This window comes from Antedon mediterranea, chromosome 1, assembly GCF_964355755.1.
Source record: "Antedon mediterranea chromosome 1, ecAntMedi1.1, whole genome shotgun sequence".
In the NCBI taxonomy this organism is placed as follows: Eukaryota; Metazoa; Echinodermata; class Crinoidea; order Comatulida; family Antedonidae; genus Antedon; species Antedon mediterranea.
Genome location: NC_092670.1, coordinates 15,310,073 through 15,328,954, shown reverse-complemented (window position 1 = coordinate 15,328,954; position 18,882 = coordinate 15,310,073). Strand labels below are relative to the sequence as shown.

Sequence of the window (18,882 nt, the reverse complement as noted above, 5' to 3'; positions counted from 1 at the left end):
CTTCATGTTTATTGTTTACGTTTGCTAGTACTTTACTATTTTATCATTAATAATTGAAAACGAAATCACAGAGACTTCACAACGGTTCTGGGTCCATTATAGGAGAATGTAGGCCTAGTATTCTAGTAGGCCTAACTCATTTGCCTGGTTTGTTGTGGAAACGGAAGGTCAGGTTACTAATATTTAACGATTTCTCTGTTTTTGCAGCCGATTTTAATTGGACTGTATTTAAATTTGTCCACTATCATAAGCAAACTTCGTGGTATAGAATCTCTCTCTCCGTTTTACATGTCGTATCATAACAACGTTCCGCGATACAGGTACAACATGTGATTTATATATATGTGCTGCTGTATTACAGAATTTGATACTAGAAAATAATGTCATATCCAAAATACAGCACTCTGTTTACTTTTCTGGTTGACTGATATGCCTTCCTCCGTCGACTGGTAATGTTTCACCAGTAATAAAGCCTCCTTCATCTGAAGCTAAGAATGCAATTGCCTTGGCTACATCTTCAACTTGACCGATTCGTTCTAATGGGTGCCATTTCTGAACTTCGGCACGCATCTGGTAATTTAAAAATACAATGGTTAAAAATAATTAAATTTATTATTTCATATATCCACTATTCTATTGTACACAAATGTTGTAAAATAGAGAAGCATTTCAACAAAATGTGAAAAGTAAACTTTTTAGCAAAACATGTTTGCATTGAATATTTCATGATTTATGTTACATATTTTTAGATTATGTACATTTAACCAAATATTACCTAAAATATTAATGGCTATAATAGCTAAGCTTTAAAATAAGGACATGTTCTGCACTGTGTAGCAGCAAAACTCTATAGATTATTCCCATTAATGACGGTGTATAATAACAATGAATACAAAGATATACCTGTTCTACAGAATCTGTATTTGGTCTGACGTAAGACGGCGTCTGTACAATTCCAGGACTAAAATAAAGAACTTAGTTGATTAATAATCATCTATTTTTAAAATGTTAAAGATGTATTGTCACCCCCAAACACACGAAAAATGAATTTTAATAAAAAAAAACGTTTGACATTTCGCAGATAGTAAATCACGTCCGTAAGGAAAAAAACGGTTTCACTTTCAAAAGACAAACCAATTGACTTCCAGTCAATTTGACTATTTTTTGCTTTAAATTACTGTTTTTAGGTGAATAATGATGTGAAATTAAAATGACATACAGTATTAAAAAAAATGAAATAAATAAAAGGTGCATGCTACTAAAATTGTTATTTTTGAAAACTTACTTTACAGCGTTGACTCGTACTTGTTTTGAAGCAAGTTCTATGAAGAAAAAAAACACATTTCACTTTTCATTTATTTTAAATCAGGGAAGAATGAGGTCTTTCAAATCATGATACATTTCAGTATAGGATATAGGCACATTGCTCCTGTTTAACCTTTTGTTTTATGTAGAAAGATTGAATAAGAATGAAATAAGTATAGTAAACAATTACTCACCTAACGCTAGAGTTTTTGTCATATGATCCACGGCAGCTTTTGACATTCCGTATATCATTAAACCCGGTGACTAACAGAGAGAGAAACATTGCAATTAATAATATTCAATACTTAAATGTAGGCCTATAACATAATAAGTTGTTTTCTAGTAAAGTATATTTAGTGAGTATGGTATAAAGTGAGAAATATGATTCAAAACACGTAACTTACTGATCTTAAACTGTACGCGCTTGAAACATTAATGATCACACCTGAAATATTTAAAAAAGTTATAAATAATCTATATTATATATATGATACTTTGAAAGGCATTTCATGCCAGTTAAACGTGTTATTTCATGATGGTATATATTCCATTAAATATTTCAGTTTTGAGCTATAATATGCCTTATATGGTAGCGTATATACTTCTTTCCCTTTTCAGGTGTACTGCATTCAGGGATTGCAAATATTCAATAACCTAAATTCTAACCTTTAGATTTTATTATATGTTGTTGAACTGCTTTGCAAATCGTAAATATTGACTTCACATTGGTTTCAAAGATTTTGTCGAAGACATCCCCAGAACATTCTAGGCCTCCATATGCCATGCAGTCTATACAGTTAACCTGGGAAAGAATCACACTTATACGATAACACACATTGGATTTTTAAAAGATTTATATTTTAACGTATTCACACTGATTGTAATGAGTTATAGTATCACCATGTACATGCGTGCAAAATGAAAATTACATAATGATCGGAGGAGAAACAACCATACAATACTATCTCCTTTATTTCGACGTTGGTACCCAACTTTTAGTATGTATGTTTGTTTTTACTTACAACAATGTCGATTTTCTTAAATGTGTTGATCACCGATGAAATCGTTTCTTCAACTTGCTTCGTGTCATCAGCTTTTACCAATATAATCTGCAATACAATAATATTCTAAAATGAATATGGCTTGACACTATGCTTAATAAAAATAACTTTCCGCAGTAATGTATAAATTGAAACGGAGAAAGACAATGATTAGGGAATAATACATTAAACAACTTTTGACCTTTCTCAATTTTCTATGTCTTTTAACATAGCATGAATAACAAACACATTGTGTTTTCATGTTACACTGTCCAGACTTACTAGTTCTTTGTAAAATCACATAGACTTGAACACATTTATAGTAATATTTTCGATTAGTAAATTGAATTGTGTGTAAACGTACGGAGCTTTAGAAAGAAGTGCGCAACATAACACAAATGCAGTCAGTAATTAAAAAAACACTACAGATAATGGGAATAATCAAACCTGGTCTCTTTCCAGTCCCCTTTCTTCACATTCTACAGCTACTGTTTGGAGTGTGTCCATATGCTTGCCGACCAACGCTAAGCCACATCCCAATGTAGCGAAGTGTACCGCTGTCCCGGCACCGATTGCAGTACTTGCCCCTGATATAGAAATAGAATAACTATTTTTAACAATATAACCGTTATAAGAGAATTCATTCACCAATCTTGGTAAATTGTACAAAGATATATACAAGATACACTGTAAAAAGTCTTCGAAAGTGGATTTGTAATGTGTCGTAGTCATAATCACTACCATCACCATCAACACAATCCTCGTACAACTACCATGATGCATAGACTAACAAAATCAGGAAATTATGTTGAGAAGAATTAAACTTTAATAAAACATCGGTACATGACATGAAGCATAATCGATATGAGGCCTAATCGATATTATAAAATATATTATTCATAGTTTCTAACAAACACAATTTTAAATGCAAATGCAAAGGCAAGAATCCTGGATAAGCCACCGAAGAAAACACTAGATGTTTATCAAAGTAATGTGTCTCTCGTGTGTAGGATTACTGGCATAATACCTTATTAATATCGGTACACCTATACTAAATATGTTACTGTACCTGTAATTAAGACCACTTTACCAAACAAGAAATTCATAATAGTCCAAAATGTTCAAATGAGAGCTAGATTTACACAATTTTCACGCGTGCTTTGCCTCTACAAACAGGCCTATTGACTATACAGTTATGATAATAATGTTATTGAAATAGTCCACCAGCACAAAAAACAACCTTACGAATATACATGTATTTTTTGATGGTGGGTCATTATTATTCACAATATAGATGTTTAACTAGAAATTGTTTATACGCCAGCATGATAGGCCTATGATGTATTGTAACCGGTTAAAGAAAGACAAAATATTACACATATCACGGCCTACATCCGGGATGTATAGACTTTGATAAACAAAATTGATGAAGCGGTGGTACTATTCAACTGTATAATTTACAGCCTATAATGAAATTCTGATATTACGTTTTTTTTGTTGACGTTAGCAAATTATTGTTTTCACATCAACCCGGTATAGCACTTGTGATTATAAAGTAATTGATCTGTTGTTATTGGTTAGGGAGTTGCTAATAAGCTTAGTTTAAATTAAGTATTATATATTTGGGATTAGGTTTCAATTCAGTTCAGTTAATTATCCGTTCTGATTATTAATTAAGTTAACATGTGTTTTGATCGAACCTTTTTAATAAGGATGTTGAATATTTAAACATTAAGTTCACTAAGGTTTTAGAACACCCGAGTAATTATGACTAATAAATGTTGTTTGAATATTGAAAAAAAAAATCTAATAGTAAAATACTTTCTTTCATTTTCAGTTTGACCAATCACTTTATTCAAATAAACACATACATACAACAATGATTTTAAAAATAAAAATACAATTTTTAATAGAAAAAAAATATCAATACATAACATACACTTTAGTTTTATAATATCTTCATTATAATAGTATCATATTATATGTTTATGGATGCCATCCAGAATAAGACTTATGGTTGAGACGAAAATATCTTTTTTATCTTGTTGTACTGCTTGTATCTTCATTTGAACGTCTTATCCACATGAATTTATTTATTTTGGAGGTGTTTACCATGCTGGCCTCATCCTTCAATAAATGTCTGTTATATACGTAGGCTTATGTACATTTTAGTGATTGAATTGAATAAATAAATAAATAAAAAAAATAAATAAATGACAAACGTACTGTACTTTAATTTGAGATGAATAAGTGTAAAAAGTTAGATCCTATCGTACAAAGTAAACACTTCTACAAGGTCAACCAACTCTTTCCAAGCTATGAGTCTCTCTGAAAATATAAAGTCAATGTAGGCTTAAAGTTCCCAAATTCTTTCCGATTTAAAATTGCATGTAAAAAACAAAACCTTTTCAAAAATAAGATAATTTGGCCCTAACACACGTGTTTCAAAGTAAAGAAAATCTTACACAACTTAACCAACAATTATAGGCTAATGTTCAAAACGAATGAATTGTCTGAAAACGGGTCTTCGATCGATTTTTGCACGAATAATACACGAGAACCTGCAGTCTATTAATCAAACCAGGGAGAGATCACTTAACTTTTGTCTTAATAATGTAACAATTCTCTGTTTAATAATTGATGTTCCTAATTAAACTTAATCATGCGCAAAACATTAATAACGCTACTTTATGAACATAATTATCTAGACAGATATTTTGGCTAAATTTGATACCCTATAGCCGTGACTGAATGTATATAAACATTGCTGAACCTTTAACGTTTGCTCATAGTTTCTGTCGAAGAGCTGCTTCTTGTAAACAAGAACGTACAAAGGTAAGTTCTCTTTTTTTGTTCAACCATTAAGCCTGGTTTCCATTAAAATCGCTACAGCGTTTCCATTAAAATCGCTACACTCGCAGATGTCACCGACGCAATCGGGAAGGCTCCCCGCCGATTCATCGCAGTCACAATCGGCAAAGTTGAACATGGTTGAACTTTGCCGATTGTGTCGGCGATGAATCGTACACGCGTACCAAATAAAGAATATTTAGCCCTCGCGTACTAGATCCCCGATAAATTCTAGCGTTTCCATAGAATCGCTACCGCTCTGTCATGTAGCGATTTTATGGAAACCAGGCTTTATCCAACAGCAAGCCAATAACTCGTCTATAGATTTTTCACTCCATTGTTTCTTTATATTATTTCTATAAACTTCTAATACATTGAGCGACTTGATATTTTGCACCATGAATCGAGTTTTATTGTATTATCAATTCTATGATACTAGAGAAATCTAAATGATACAACACCAAGAATCGGGTGAACATTATAATAAAATATCAGATTCAGATTCAGAAACTTTCTACAATGGAGAAATTCATTCTATATACCTTCTCAAGTTTCTTTGGCTTTATATTTGGCCTGCGTATCTTTGCTTTTAAATCAAATTTAAAGGTTTTTCCTAATAACTCTCGTAGGGCTTCGGGTTTGGTTATTTATCCGGATTATACTTATATTATTCTGTGTAAACATCGTTTCTATTTATCGGTAATAAATTATACCAATACATGTTCACAACATTACGTGAATTTTTTCTAATTATAAATGTATGTTTTTCCGATTTGTTATAAAGGTTATATATGCGCAGTTCCCTTAATTACAATTTCCTTTCCATAATAATTTTCAAAATAATTGCCATCCAGATTGATGAATAAAAAAAGGTTATTTTTTATTTTGTGCAAATAAGTAAAATATAGGCAATGTAATCATTTTTATGGTTGATTTTTTTTATATTTTGCTCAGGTAATCATGAGAACTTTGGTGCTCTTAGCGATGGCGTTTATGGTAGCTGAGGTGTACGCTACTCACTACCGTGGTGGTACGTTCTACTATAAAAGACTCGGAAAAGCTAAGGTACCTGTATGATTTTTATTACTTTCTAGTCGTTTGTTATTTTTACCTTTCTCAAACATCTTCTTTCTCCTCATGACCCTGAAAATTGAAATAAAATCATTCGTTATTGCACTGAAGAACGTAGTTACTGCAGTAACTGCAGTAGAATAACTTTGACAGGATCAATTATTAGAATAAAAGTCAAATAAATTTTGCTTTTAGTAATATAACACTTGATATGTAAATTGTGGATATGTGTTGATATGGCTAAGTAATATAAAGTCTTTTTGTCAATAGATCCGTGTTTACTGGCGTCTATCTTTCAAACTGACAACGGATTACCCAGAATACTATTGCAATGAAATAGGAGCCAAACTGATTGCCGAAACATTGCTCCATCACGTTGTGATTGGTCAAAATACTTGCGTCCAAAGTAAAAAGTATTATTATTATTATTTTGTTATAATTCCTGATTATGATGTGAATTTGTTTTCAATAGATACGCGTTTTCTGGCGTCTATCTTTCCAGTTGATTAACTATTACCCAGAATACTATTGCAACGAAGTAGGAGACAACCTGATTGCCGAAAACCTTCTTGCTTTAACATGTATCGATTGTGGTACCAACACGACCATCTTAACCCCACTGAAACTAAAATGTACCTCAATTTCACAAGAAATGGGGTGGAGTCTTCTAGATGGACAAGTTGATTATATGGCAGACCGTAAAGAATTCACTATGGCGTAAGTAATTTTATTATTATTTCAGTGTACACATCAATTATGGAGAATTACACGCATAAATGTAAGCTCATTACCTCTTTCTGAATTTTAAGCTGTAGGCCTACGAATAATCTTCATTTTATTATTAAGCATTTTTTTTAAGATTCAAGACAATTGACACGTGTACCGACAGTAGCTGGATTAAGCTTGAAAATTACGGTGCTGGAAAGTGTTGGTCACTTTTGACCAAAGTTGACACTTCGATAAAAAACGACTCTCCACAAGTCCAAGCCGGTTTACCAGTTTATAGAGTCAGACATGGTTGCAAAAGACTTATCGACCTTAACCGTAAGTGTTAGGAATAGTGGTATAAATATTATATTATTAAGGAACAATTTGTCCTCTCTCCGAAAAAGAAAATGTCTTTTAGAACAAGATAACGATTAGGCGAAATATATCAACGCATCACATTATTTTCATCATCTTAATCTTTCAGCCACTGATGGAGACGGAGACCCGACAAAATGTCGATGGGCAAATGATGATGAATGCCCAGAGGGTCGAGATAGCAATGATGTTAACCGTGTATGTGGACGGGCAACGTCATTGACCAAACTTTATCAGGTATATGGTTTTGGAGATTGGCGCGTTCGAAAAGTTATGGAAAAGCTACCAATCAAAAACATTCTAGTAGCAGGTTGCAAGTATATAGTGTAAACATAAATTGTTTTCTTAATTTTAGGAAGAATGCAAGATCGAGTTTATTACTGGAGAAGATGATTTACAAGGGTGGTATGGCGCTTCTGTTATGATCGAAGATTTTCCTGATAAAACTTACAGGAAAGCTAAGAGCACAGTTCCATTCCAATTTCTTCTTGACGTAACAGCACGTAAGTTAAATCTAAGGCCTGGTTCCCACTAGGGACGCAACGCAAGGACGTAACGCAACGTAAGTAATTTGACCAATCACAAGCAATGGCCCGGTTATTCGAACAGTCGCTTGTCATTGGTCAACTTACCTGCGTTATGTCTACTGTACGTCCTTTCGTTGGGTCTCTAGTGAGAACCAAGCTTAATAGTGTTATTCACTGACACTAAAGCTATATTCACACTCGTTCTGCTACATGGAACGGAAGACTGTGAAGGTGCTGTGTTGTTAAAAAATCGTAATACAGTACATACAATAAACGGCTGAGGTTAGGAACGAACATCTCGCAAACAACGTATATAGTTTGCATCTCTGTATAATATTGAGATTAATTATAATAATGTACATATTGAATGATTTGATGCTTTTTATAAAAACAACCTTTGTAAACGTTATTTAATAACAATGTTTTCCAGTGGTTTAGAATTTATGAACTCTATCTCTACCTCTTACTAAATCTAAACCAGATGAAATTGTTTCCTCAATCGTATTATTTTTCTTATTATTTAACCGTAAGAATAACAACCAAATTCAACGAAAATTCAACACCATTTAATTCTTATTCTGCGTTTTATTAATCATTTTAACTGTGAACATTTTATTCATTTTTTCAAGTTAATCTTATTATCTTTGATCTACATTTTAAAGTCATAACTGCGATACTGAAAGTGTTATCACATAAAGAAATAATGTTAAAAAATGAATTATAAATATGCACAATATGTAATAGGCTTAAAACATATCCGATTCTACGTATAATATTATTTCAATTCGTTTCTCTTCACTAGCCGGATCATGTGTAGGACCAAAGATTGACCTCGAGGAGTGCAGCGTGATTGCACCCGGAGAAACGTGGGATAGTGAGGTCACTGCTTCGATACAAAAGGGCTCAGATGCATCAATGTATGTGCCTAATATTTTTATTAATTATAAAATATTGCCTATTAAGAATAGGAATATTTAAAAGTAAGTAAAGTAAGTAAGTAAAAATATTATATTATCATGATAAGATAATAATAAATAGCACACTCCACAATAATGTTGACCTTACTTAATTTCAGTATAACTGAAATCCAAGGCAGTTATCCAAGTGGAATGACAATGTCATACGTTAAAGGTTCAGAACCAAGAAAAAAGGTTGTCAAAGCAAAACTGTCTTTTACACCTGAAACAGAAGGGACCTATGTGTTCAGTTTTACAGCTACTGATGAGAATGGGTAAGTAGGCCTAGACATACGAGCCAAGATCAGATGACATTCATTTCGCATGCGCATGGAGCAATCGTTACTTGTATCAATCGGCTTAAATGCTATTGTTATTTATTTATTGTTATTAAATTTTAATTTAAAAAAAGTAGAGGAGTCTCTCAAATAATTCACTTTGTTATGGTGTAAAAATTTTGATATTAATTTTTATTTTTGTACGTTTTTGTCGAAATTAATAAAATACAAAATAAAAAGTAATGTTTAACATTGAATACATTCAATTAACTTGCAGTGTTCAAAATGATCCTAAGTCTGGACGTTTGATTGTATCAGGTAAGATTATTAGTTAATTTTAATCAATTATTTTTAATCAAAGTGTACAGACTGTTTAAAGCAATACGTACATTCCCGTGGATGCGCATACTTATTCGCACGCACATTTGTACGCACACTTTTAATTGGATGCGTTCACCGTTTTACCTCTAACAGAGGTCGCAACTTTGATTGCTCTGGTCTTGTTAACAGTATTTGTATTTGCTATTATTATTTATTGTTATTTTGTTTATATCATTTTAAAAAAGCTTTGGAACCATTTACTAGATTTCTTTAAACATGGTCAGAGATATCACACGATTAATCATTCATCTGAGATTACAACTCTTGGTTGTTCCTTATGACACTGTTTGTTTTCTGTGCTTTTATTACTGGTTTAGCGGACGGTCTTCCCTTCGAACAACAAGTATCTCCTCCTGTTATTCTATCAGAGCAGTCTACCCCAGTTGTCAACTCTGAGTACGAGGGAACAGATGCATTTTGGAAAATCAAATTTGATTCACCCGTAAGTAATGTAGAGTATCCACGGTTTAAAAGATTGGTAAATATAGCAAAGATCCGATAACAGTATTTGTTTTTCAAACGTTTTAGTGCAGAAGTCATGATAAATACATTAAATATCATACATGTTACTATTTCCGACTGACCATGTCATTCAGTTTCTACCTTTTTTTTATATAGTTCGGAGAGATTATTTGGAGGGTTAGTTTTAGTTATGGGGGCTATTTAGGAAAATAAGAAAATGTTTTTCTTTATTCTGTTTTTTCTTTATTCTTTATTTCAAGTCAACAGTGTAAAACACCAATAACAGGTTAAAAATAAAATAACTAAACTATAAAATATAAGCCAATATAAATATATACAAAAATGTAAATAAGATTATTTAAATTTTATTAATAATACATTTCAATTGAGAGAAATTACAGTTAAAGATATCTAAAGAATTATTTTTTTCAAGACATGAATTGCTCACGGTTGTTAAATTATAAAAAGTATCGGACATGAATACTATCAAAATGTAATTGATAGTGTAGACAAATACTTAGGCCTATCACTGCATTTTATAGGTTACACGTCCAAAAACCAAGGCACTCATCAAGATCCAAGACATGCAAGGAGATGTAGTTGCCAAGTATAATGCTCTTGATAATGACGTAGTCAGGTTCCCAGATAGTGATCCAACGATTGTTCAATACCCTGCGCCATCTGGACTTGAAGGAGGCAAAGGCTATGTGGTTTTTGTTGAATCAGGGTTTGGTGAACGAGTCTGGACAACCCCATGTGGCCGAAGCGCCAAGGCTGTCAGTGATACCGCAATGTATAACTTTAAAATACGTAAGTATAGTAGCTCACCTGATGTAAAAAAAATTTAGCTTACTTCCCACCAGGACGCAACGGTAGGGCGTAAAGATTGGTTCCCATTAGGACGGGACTCAATGACGTAGCTTAAAGCTTGTTTCTCATCAGTACGCGACGCAAGGACGTAAACCTTGATCCCAACCAGGACGCAACAAAAGGGCGTAAAGTTTTGTACCCATTAGGACGCGACGCAAGGGTGTAAAGCTTGGTTCCAACCAGGAAGCAACGAAAGGGCGTAAAGTTTGGTTCCCACCAGGACGCAACAGAAGAGCGAAAGCTTGGTTCCCATTATAGCCTACTGTAGAACGCAACGGAGAGACTAAGCGCAGTGCAAGTGAGTTGACCAATGGGAAGCAATAATTCAATGATTAGTTTTGCGTTCTTGCGCTGCGTCTTAATGAAAACAAGAAATAGCATTAACACTCCGCAGTCAGTTGAGAATGATCTCTGATAGAGATCGAAACGTTCGAGTAAGTACTCCGTTAACTTGTGCTTTTACAAAAACAAAATTTGTCATCTATAAGAAATAGCAAGTATGCAACGAAAATCAAAAATGTTATTGTATTGTTCCAAATACATAGGCCTATCGTATAATGTATCAAACTCTGATTGTTTTTGCAGCTAAGCCACCAGAGCCAGAAGTAGAATGTGGTGATTCTTACATAAAAGTCCGCATCCCTAAAACGTACGTGAATAACATTCCAGCAAGTGAGCTTCACCTTCATGACACAAGATGCAAAATTGAGGACAATGACCCAATGTACTACCAGATTGAGTTTGGCTATGACGAGTGCGGAACTATCATTAAGGTATCAACGTGCTATTAATACATTTAACAATTTTAAATGTTTTTTTATTGGCCACTGTGTAACAATTATCTAATAATGGAATCTAGTTATAGCTTCGTCTCTTATTTTTATATGTGTGGAAATTGACATCAAATGAACTGAACTCTGTACAGTTGTTGATAGTTATATAAATATTAATGTAGCCTATAATGTATGTTATTAAGAATGCATTTGTTTAAAACATGTTTGTATAAATCGTTTTTTTTTCTTCTCCAGCGTTCATCAAAATCAAAAACTAAATTCTTCAACACAATCCGAGACGACCCCAAACCAATCTTTCCAGGTGCACCAGTAACCCGAGCAAAGCATAAGATTGAGATGCAAATTATTTGTGAAATGAGAGGAGTTGGTGTTAATGACGTATTCTTCAAACCAGTAGCAGCCGTTAACCCTGAAAAATACAAAGCAACTGGAGAGTTTAAGACTTATCTTAAGATGTATGAAGACTCAAGTTACAACAAAGACATCACTGGAACTGCATCAGTTGAACTTAAAGAAACATTGTACTTTTCTGCAAAGAGCACCTCTTCGAAGGACGTTGCCATCGAAAGCTGCAGAGCAATGGCTAAATTTGGAACATGCACAGAGAATGACAAGAAATACACGTTCATTGAAAACGGGTAAGATGTTCACTATGTATCTAATTTTCTCATCATTTGTTTACTCATTTAGCTAATTATTACATTAAAACAAATTACCTGTACTATCTATTGATCCTGCTACTTTTGACGAAATGAATATTAATTGTATTAATATAATTTCAATATAAGAAAAAAGAAATAAAATGTTTTGATTGGCTTGACTTGGTAACTATGTGAACTAGTTGTCCAATATTTTCGAACATAAAGATGGAATGGGAGATTGGTACGACTTATGCAGCGCTTGGTGTACATAAGATGTAAAAAGGTGTAAAATGAAGTGTTTAACCTACCGGTAATGTTCTGTTTTGTGGATGTTCTTTTTTGTTTTCCTGGCGTTTCATATAAGCCTAAAAATGGTTGTAAATGCTCCAGCAATAATATACGAACACATGACACGGCTATGATGTTCAACAGTGTCTATAGAATAGCACATTATTATACAGTATAATAAATAACAAATAATTCTCTTCTTTCTTGATTATTTAGGTGTGGTGTAGATTCATCCGTCAGTTTTATTCCTTCTGGTTTGGATCACCGTTTCTCTATTAAATCATTTGGATTCCTGCAATATGGCTTAACTAACGAGGTAAGATAGCGATAACAATTACTGTTATCAAAATTGGCTTATAATCAAACACTATATTTAAACTAGGGCCATAATCCAAGGAAAAGGGTGGGTTAATGGGATATTGGTGGAAAGACATATTTGTATTACCGTTGTCAAGACTGACCCAAATATGCTACAACTAAAAGATACTAGCTGAGATTTGCTATTTTAGGCTACCTGGCTGTGAATATAATAAAACAGATCGATTTAGACTGAAGGCGAACACTACTAGGGCCTAAGTGAAAAGCAAACTAGTTACAAAATGATACATTTTTTTTCTAGGTATTTGTGAAATGTAAGATGGTATCGTGTAAACCTGGAGCAAGTAGTTCACGTTGTGCTGACCTCAAGCGTGGTAACTGCTCCAGACGTCGCCGAAGTATCGGAAACTTTGAAGAAGAAAGCGATACATTCATGACATTTAGAATGTAATAAACGAATGAAATTCTAAAGTATTATCTGATAACCGAATGTGTTTTTTTTCTTTTGTGTGAAATAAATGTTTTGAGAAGTAACAAATGTTGAGTTCTGTATTTATATATATATGACACCCGATGTGACAGTTAAAATTTGGACAACCTACGACCTACGCACCGTATTTCATTCCCGACCAACAGCGATCAATCATCGCTACTAACAGGCTGGTTTAGGGTTATACATTGTAATAATATAATCTTCAAAAGAAATGTTATTTTCAAGATAAATCATTTAATTTATTATTACTTTAATCTTGAGTACTAGAATCATAATATATAACCCCTTGACTTCCTCGCAAAGAAGCGGAAGTCATCGTCGCCATTAACCACCTTCCGGAAGATGTTGGAATTTACTGAGCCATGTGTATCTATCTATTATCCTATCTAATAACTCCCACCACGTTGGCAACATTTTCAAGACGAGGTGATCCGGAAGGCAATCTTTTACAACAGCGAAAAGGCTAAGTGTATTATTTTCTAATACAATATTAATTGCTGGTAGCCTTCTCGTAATGTTAACATCACACTTTATTTAAAGAACGTAGGCATACAAAATTACTTATACTATGGCATTATTATTGCTGTTGAATGATGTGGAATCGGGTTGAGAGTTTATGTAAGGCCCGAGTGAACACGGCCCCGAGAGACTCGCACAAACTCAGCCAATCGGCCCTAATAATGATTTAACGAACCGAATTACGAATAATCTATTGACATACTTTGTTAATTTAATCAGGGAGTTGTAAAATAAGAAAAATTTATTTTACAACTCCCTGATTTAATATATAGTTTTGATCACCTAAAATTCACACACCAAATCTAGAACTAATGCTTTCTTTAACAGTACATTAATTAGATTCCCTCGGATCTGGGACTTAATAAAGTGACATATTAATTTTAGTTATTTAAAATTTGTAAAAGTGTGTCACTGCAGACTAAGACGTTCCATCGAAAGCGATTGAGTTCGCTGAAGGAGTCCCCCGGGTCTAGCATGTGTGGTGCATGTGTTATTGTATGTTTTGTAAAATCCGGAATAAATTGAATTGAATTATTATTAATAATTTAATAATTGGATGGTAGGACGCAGAAAGGTATCACTGTTTATACGGTCATTGTATGATATATGGCTACTTTGGGCTAATATTAAATAATGCATAGAATGTCTACTACACATGTACTTGACTTAAACAACATATTGACAACACAAATTTTGTTACTATTTGTGGTGGAATACATTTAAAGTATTTTGATTCATGTTTTTAATATATGTAGGCCTAAAGCTTGATTCACTATGCGATTGGTGGGTTTATTGGTGTTACTATGTGCACTTTCTCAGACAACGCAAGCAGCACCCCATTACCGTGGAGAAACATTCTATTGGGAGAAAATAAACAATAGGAAAGTAAAATTACAGCATTGTCCTATTATTTTGCCCGAAAGGCCTCTAATTATATAGGTAGTAGAATACTAAACTTGGCAGAGACCCTTTAGTCCTTGAGGAAGGTCCCTCAATTTAGCTGAGAAGGATTGAACTGTTAATTGATTCCAATCGGAACAAATCGTGTTGCAACTTTACTTGGCTGCCTTGTGTAAATTATTGAATCACCTCACACGCATTTTCTATAAATATAGAGGCCTCCACCAAATCAGTTCCTTCTTTCTTCTAAAGTAGGAAAATACATTTAGTCTCAGTACAAATATGAAGGTATCTACTACACCTTTTTCACGCTGCTGCTCTAGCCAGCTACGTCCCATTAGGACTACTCAATCAGAGGCTAAAACAAGCAGCAGTTATAGTTCTAAGGACGACAGTTTTGCGAAAATGGAAACTCCACTATAATTTATTGATTCCAGCTGCTACAGTAGACCCAAAAAAACGTCTGGAAAAAGAGTCTATTAGGACATGTCATGCTAAAATTACAAATCCCAAAGCATTTCTGGTATATTCACTGTCAGATATTCATTGAATTATTATCGAAACAGTCCATTAAAGTTTGTGTTTTTAATAGGATACTTCACACTTGAAATATCTAGGGTTATGAAGTGAACCCCAGACTTGACCTTAGCAATAAAATTAACTAAAGTGACAGAAATTGAGTATTCGCTTCTGTAACAAAAACTAAAATGTATTCACATATAAAAAGAGAAAAGAAACCCAAAAACCATTGTCTGACAGACAATTTAAGTATTTGTTGCTTTAAATTACATTTTTTTCAGGTAAAATAACTATTATGTGACAATAAAATGACACATTCAAAAACATTTGAAATAAAAAATATTTTTCAATAAGCGAGCAGCGTTTTATGTAAGAAATATTTCTTGTTATTATATAAGATTGATATTGGATTTGGTCTTTTTATAGATCGTTGGAATCAAGCATCTATTAATTATTCGTTTAATTTTCTAAGGAACTTTAAAACATAAAACAAAAAGGGAAAACCGTAAAGAATCTCAGCTCTTTAATAAACATGCCTGAAATGAGAACTAATGCATACATTTTAAATAGTATTCAAAATAACATCTGGATTTAGCCAACGAACTTTACTTTTATTAGTGAAGAGGAAATATATTTTCATATATGATGAGTTTGCCGGGCCTGGCCGAGGGCATGGAGTGTTGTGATTTGTTTAAATAAAAATGTTGTCATAATAAGCCGTTTTACCTTCACCCCTCGGTGTAACGATCATAAATACTATAGAATCACAACCACTTAATATACAATATCATTTCAACTCAACAACTCATTGAGATATTTGTTTAATTGTTACGAGGTAAGAGGTTACGTTGCTAACGTAAGTATTAATGTCACGCTTGCTGTGGTACTAAATACTAACTTTTAAGATACGTGGTGTACGTAGGCCTACACTTTTGTAAAATTGTGATCAATGTTATTAGCATAGCGTTAGCTAGCACCTGATACCTGGCCTACCAGTAGTAGGTCTATGCCTATACTATCGTGTTACGTTCTTTTTACATAACATTCATTCCTGGTTATTTTTACATTGATGACCGAATAAATATTATTATTATTATTATTATTATTATTAGTGTTATTATTATTATTATTAACAAAATTATTTCAGAGTAGGTCAAACAGGTTGTGGTTGTGTGCACATGTTAAAACAAAACTTCAAAATGTTGTCTTTTTACCACCGTAAATATAGAGTTTAATTTGATATTTGGAAGTTGGCTCATTTATCAAAATGTTGAAAATACGGCATTGTGCCGAACATCGTGCATACAATGTGAAAATGGTTTCGTGTCTTCTATCGTCTTTAAATTAGTATGTCAATTTCCAGTCTTCTAAAAATGGATGCTTTTGACTATGGAGAATTATCTGAACTACTTATCCATGGTTTGACCAAAAGCATTGGTAGAGTAAAAGCATCACATATTGGACATGTTAAGCTAATTAATGATACATTATGAGATAATGTCCGACTTTTATTTATTTATTTGTTTTGGTTGGCAGCAATACGCTTCCGTAGTTACAAAATTAATACATTAATATTGTACATACTATTTACTGAAAGGTTCCTACATTTATTTACAATACGGTACTGGGCTATATTTTACTGTTTTATACGATAGATAAGTTTTTTTTAAAGAGTTTTAAAGCTGATTCAACATTCTAAATGTTATATGTGTGTAGGTAGGCCTACTGAACTTGTATCACAATAAAGTTGTATATACTATATTTGATATAATATTATTTATAATTCATAACTTGATGATTATTTAAAACAATCTAATTTTAAAATACTATATGGAAAATAAAAAATAAAAATAATACACTTATTCATTACCATATAGTTATTGCACTGTTGTGTGTGTGGTGATGTCTATATGGTTTATCAAACAACCTTTATTAGTATCTGAGACAAAAATATCCTCCATGATGATTTAAATACATTTTAGCTAATGTTTATAATAACAGTAAAAATTATGATCAGGTTAGCACCAACAGGGATCCATTTGTTATGTTTTTAAATTTACACTAAAAACCAAAAACAATTTTCAGTTTCAATAATTTTTTTTAATTTTTTTTTTATTTCATTTATTTCAATATCATTATCGCAGCCTTAGCTGAATTACAAAGATATTTACATTTGTTCAATATTAAAATTTGTAAAAAAGTATAAAACCAATGATAAAAAAATATAAAAAAGGAGGAAATTGATTGCGTAATAATGTGTATCACTACTGTCACTATCCAACTAGAATACCTAATGCATGAATATAAAGACATATATGCTGTTTAAAAAATATATCACTCCTTAGACTCCTTTTACAATACCAAATTTCATATGCTGTTTACCAACCTTCTTAAAGTTATAAAGAGAACCTGACGTCTATGCTGGGTTATGAGGGTTTCAAGTGATTTTGCGTAACTAACTAATCAGTTTTTATATCCAATAATAAGTTTCACAACACGCTTTTGGATAAAATAAGTTGATCACTCTGTTTATTGGTGATCGAGTTATGTCAAAGAGGACTGGCATAAGTAAGCAAGTAAAGGACGAATGTATGTTGTAAAAGTAAAAACCAGGTCATCGTTTTGGGGCTCCAAAACGCGTCAGAATGTATAGCATATATAGTCGACGTGATGCCTTGGAAACGACTTATATCTGCATGTCCAACTTGAGGTCACTTTTACATTACACAAAAAAAAAAATAACACGCATCACTTGAAACTTTACAGGATTTGGTTTTGCATAATTCTCCACACACCAGCTGGAAAGAGCATCAAGGTTGCTTTGAATCGAACAATCTTCAGGTCCCCGTAATGAAATCACCTCGCCAATCGTCAGGTCATCAACAAATTTCCATCTATCTAGTACATTGTTGAGCAAATCATTTAATTTAGTACCATGAGGCACTCCGCACGTAATTGGTTCTGGCGCTGAAACTGAACCACCCGACCGCACACATTTTGCGAGAGGAAGCTACAAACCGTTGGAATAAGAGAGGGCATGATATTAAGACTGACGTTTTTTTTTTATTATTATTATTTTTTTATTTCTTTTTTTTTCGTTTTTTGTGGACCTTGAGCTTTGACCATGACCCTTCAAAATTTAACCACAATTATATGATGAGTCATTGATCGTTGTGGCTAAGGTTAGTAAATTCGAACTCGTCCGAGCCTTTGAGGCATAAATCATTGTGGCCAAATTTTGTGAGAATCGGATAAAAACGGTGGCCCTTAGGCTGTTCAGACACACACACAAACATACAGGGGTGAAAACATTTGGCGGAGGTAATTAGAAGATGAAACCATTATGTCAATGTGTATTCTTTGATAATGAAATAGTGCGACCCCATTTCATCATTTTCTTGAATCATTAGACAGTACATACTATTATTTTATTGTGATTTGATGAATAAATATATTTGTAAATATGTTGGATGTAATAACTTAAGGAAGCTGAATATTTTATAATAAATTATGGAAGATCAAAATATGTTAAAAAATCAATTTAAATGTTTTTCTCTCAGAGATTTCCTCATTTTATCGTTTTAAAT

At 32.9% G+C, this 18,882-nt stretch overlaps 2 protein-coding genes across 2 annotated transcripts; one reads left to right on the top strand and one right to left on the bottom strand.

The window, feature by feature from the left end:
- Positions 1-5: 5 nt before the first annotated feature.
- Positions 6-3,650, bottom strand: LOC140058125 (3-oxoacyl-[acyl-carrier-protein] reductase FabG-like). Its single transcript, XM_072103682.1, has 9 exons — positions 3,415-3,650; positions 2,793-2,932; positions 2,328-2,414; positions 1,972-2,107; positions 1,710-1,750; positions 1,500-1,569; positions 1,286-1,322; positions 904-961; positions 6-570 (listed from the first exon to the last, which is right to left on the bottom strand). Exons 1-9 carry the CDS (start codon positions 3,449-3,451, stop codon positions 409-411), a joined length of 768 nt encoding a protein of 255 aa, XP_071959783.1. The 5' UTR covers positions 3,452-3,650; the 3' UTR covers positions 6-408.
- Positions 3,651-5,096: 1,446 nt separating this feature from the next.
- LOC140042170 (uncharacterized) lies at positions 5,097-13,402 on the top strand. Its single transcript, XM_072087682.1, has 15 exons — positions 5,097-5,180; positions 6,150-6,260; positions 6,739-6,983; positions 7,126-7,310; positions 7,459-7,586; positions 7,705-7,852; positions 8,679-8,793; positions 8,952-9,107; positions 9,388-9,428; positions 9,809-9,933; positions 10,496-10,763; positions 11,409-11,596; positions 11,852-12,255; positions 12,763-12,862; positions 13,166-13,402. The coding sequence occupies exons 1-15, from the start codon at positions 5,097-5,099 to the stop codon at positions 13,313-13,315; spliced, it is 2,448 nt and encodes an 815-aa protein (XP_071943783.1). The 3' UTR covers positions 13,316-13,402.
- The last annotated feature ends 5,480 nt before the right edge of the window (positions 13,403-18,882 follow it).